This window comes from Pyxicephalus adspersus, chromosome 4 (genome assembly GCF_032062135.1).
Source record: "Pyxicephalus adspersus chromosome 4, UCB_Pads_2.0, whole genome shotgun sequence".
Classification (NCBI taxonomy): Eukaryota; Metazoa; Chordata; class Amphibia; order Anura; family Pyxicephalidae; genus Pyxicephalus; species Pyxicephalus adspersus.
Genome location: NC_092861.1, coordinates 132017926 through 132019579, shown reverse-complemented (window position 1 = coordinate 132019579; position 1654 = coordinate 132017926). Strand labels below are relative to the sequence as shown.

The window sequence follows — 1654 nt, the reverse complement described above, 5'->3', positions numbered from 1 at the left end:
TTTTTTTTAAGTTTATGTAAAAATGTAGTTTTAGTTTATGTCCGCTTTAGTTTCAGGGATATGGGGAGATTATAAAGCCGTTGCTTTGGCTTGCGACATGTTGTCTTATTTCAGGCATAGCTGTACAAATCTGTAAGGTTTTATATATCTATCCAAAACTAAGAACTAAAGTTTAGGCTAGACACACTTTCCCTATGGGTTATGATCAGAGAAGAGTTATTATTATTACACATTATTTATATAGCGCCATCATATTACACAGCGCTGTACAAAGTCCATAAAGTTCTTTGCCAAATCTTTTCTATTCTATTTCTAAGAGGTATACTATGGCACTGCAGAGTGCCCAGAAACACATAGAAAATAACAAGAATGGACAATAGTAGAAGATACATTAATGTTAATGTGATACAATGTAGCAATGCAATGAGGAAATCACAAAACCCTGGCTGGCTATGAACAACCTACAGCCACTCACTTCCTCCTCTGCACTTGGACAGCCTTATACACGTCCTCTTTCTTTAGCACCACATGGTCCCCCTCCTGGATCAGCAATCCTTCAGCTACAGATTCAGCCATGCCGGTCACTGACAGCCCGATCTCTCCTCACAGCACAACCCACGTGTGACTCTCACACTCACTACTTCCGGGGGCCACAGACCACATGAATGGAGTATAGACTACATCGATGAGCCTGGAGAAGCCTCTGCTCAGCTATCGCTTTTTTTCTCCGGGGACCTCAGACCACATGAATAGAATGTAGACTCATAGATGAGCCTGGAGAAGCTCTGCTATCGCTTCTTTCTCCTGGCAAATATCTATCGTAGCCGCTGAGCTTTCGTTAGTTACAGCTAAATAGAAAGAAAAAGTAAATAAAAACAAGAAAACGGAGAAATGGAAGAATGTAAATAAAGCCTCGTTGCCATAGCGACGTGGAAAAGCAACCGGAAGTGACATCATGAAGGCGCTAAACTAGAACTGGAGAAGTTGAAAGAAGAACTAGGTGACGATTCTGAGGTAAAAAATATTAATGGCTGGGTTTACCATAACAGTACTTGTATGCCAGTATGCCTAGAGCAGCACCAAGCCTCAGTATTTACTGTGGTAACCTCCCTTATTTATGGTTCTTTTATCCACTTTAAGACATGGTGGTTAATGCTATTATATAGGAAGATACCATAGGGTGGAAGGTGCTGCTGAGAAGAGTTACAAAGCTTTATCTAGTTCAGAAAACAGTAAACCAATATTTAAAAAAAATGAGATTTACTGCCTGTAAAAAAGTATACAGCCGCTAGAAGTATATTCTATAAACAATCACATGACACAATGGGCGGGGCTTGTATAACCCTCCCCCCAGGCGTTGTGTATACAGGTAGTCCCCAAGTTAAGGACATCCGACATATGGACGGCTCCTAGATACAAACGGGGCTTCCCTGCTCGCTGTGTGCAGGATGGAGGCTTGAAGGGGGGAGGGGGCGGTTTGCATGACTTGCAGAAGATATCTTTTGGTAAACACAGCTGAGGTTGTGGGTGATCTTAGCAGGGTGAGCTCTTTCTGCAGCCTTGTGTATCTCTTTAATGACCAAGACATATTCTGCAATTGTTTCTTTTTGCTTATCAAACACAGCTTGCTCCAGAAGTCAATAAATGTCTAGGC

At 41.8% G+C, this 1654-nt stretch overlaps 2 protein-coding genes across 2 annotated transcripts in view; one reads left to right on the top strand and one right to left on the bottom strand.

Annotated features, from left to right (window-relative positions):
• The window catches only part of TRMT6 (tRNA methyltransferase 6 non-catalytic subunit), a 33542-nt gene extending 32818 nt beyond the window's left edge, over nucleotides 1–724 (bottom strand). Inside the window, exon 1 of the mRNA XM_072410280.1 lies at nucleotides 476–724. Within this exon, the coding sequence (XP_072266381.1) occupies nucleotides 476–576 (101 nt within the window). The 5' untranslated portion in view covers nucleotides 577–724. The remainder of the gene's footprint in view (nucleotides 1–475) is intronic.
• A 151-nt stretch (nucleotides 725–875) lies between these two features.
• MCM8 (minichromosome maintenance 8 homologous recombination repair factor) overlaps nucleotides 876–1654 on the top strand; it is a gene marked incomplete in the record, with an annotated part of 35960 nt that continues 35181 nt past the window's right edge. Inside the window, 1 exon segment of the mRNA XM_072409653.1 lies at nucleotides 876–1014.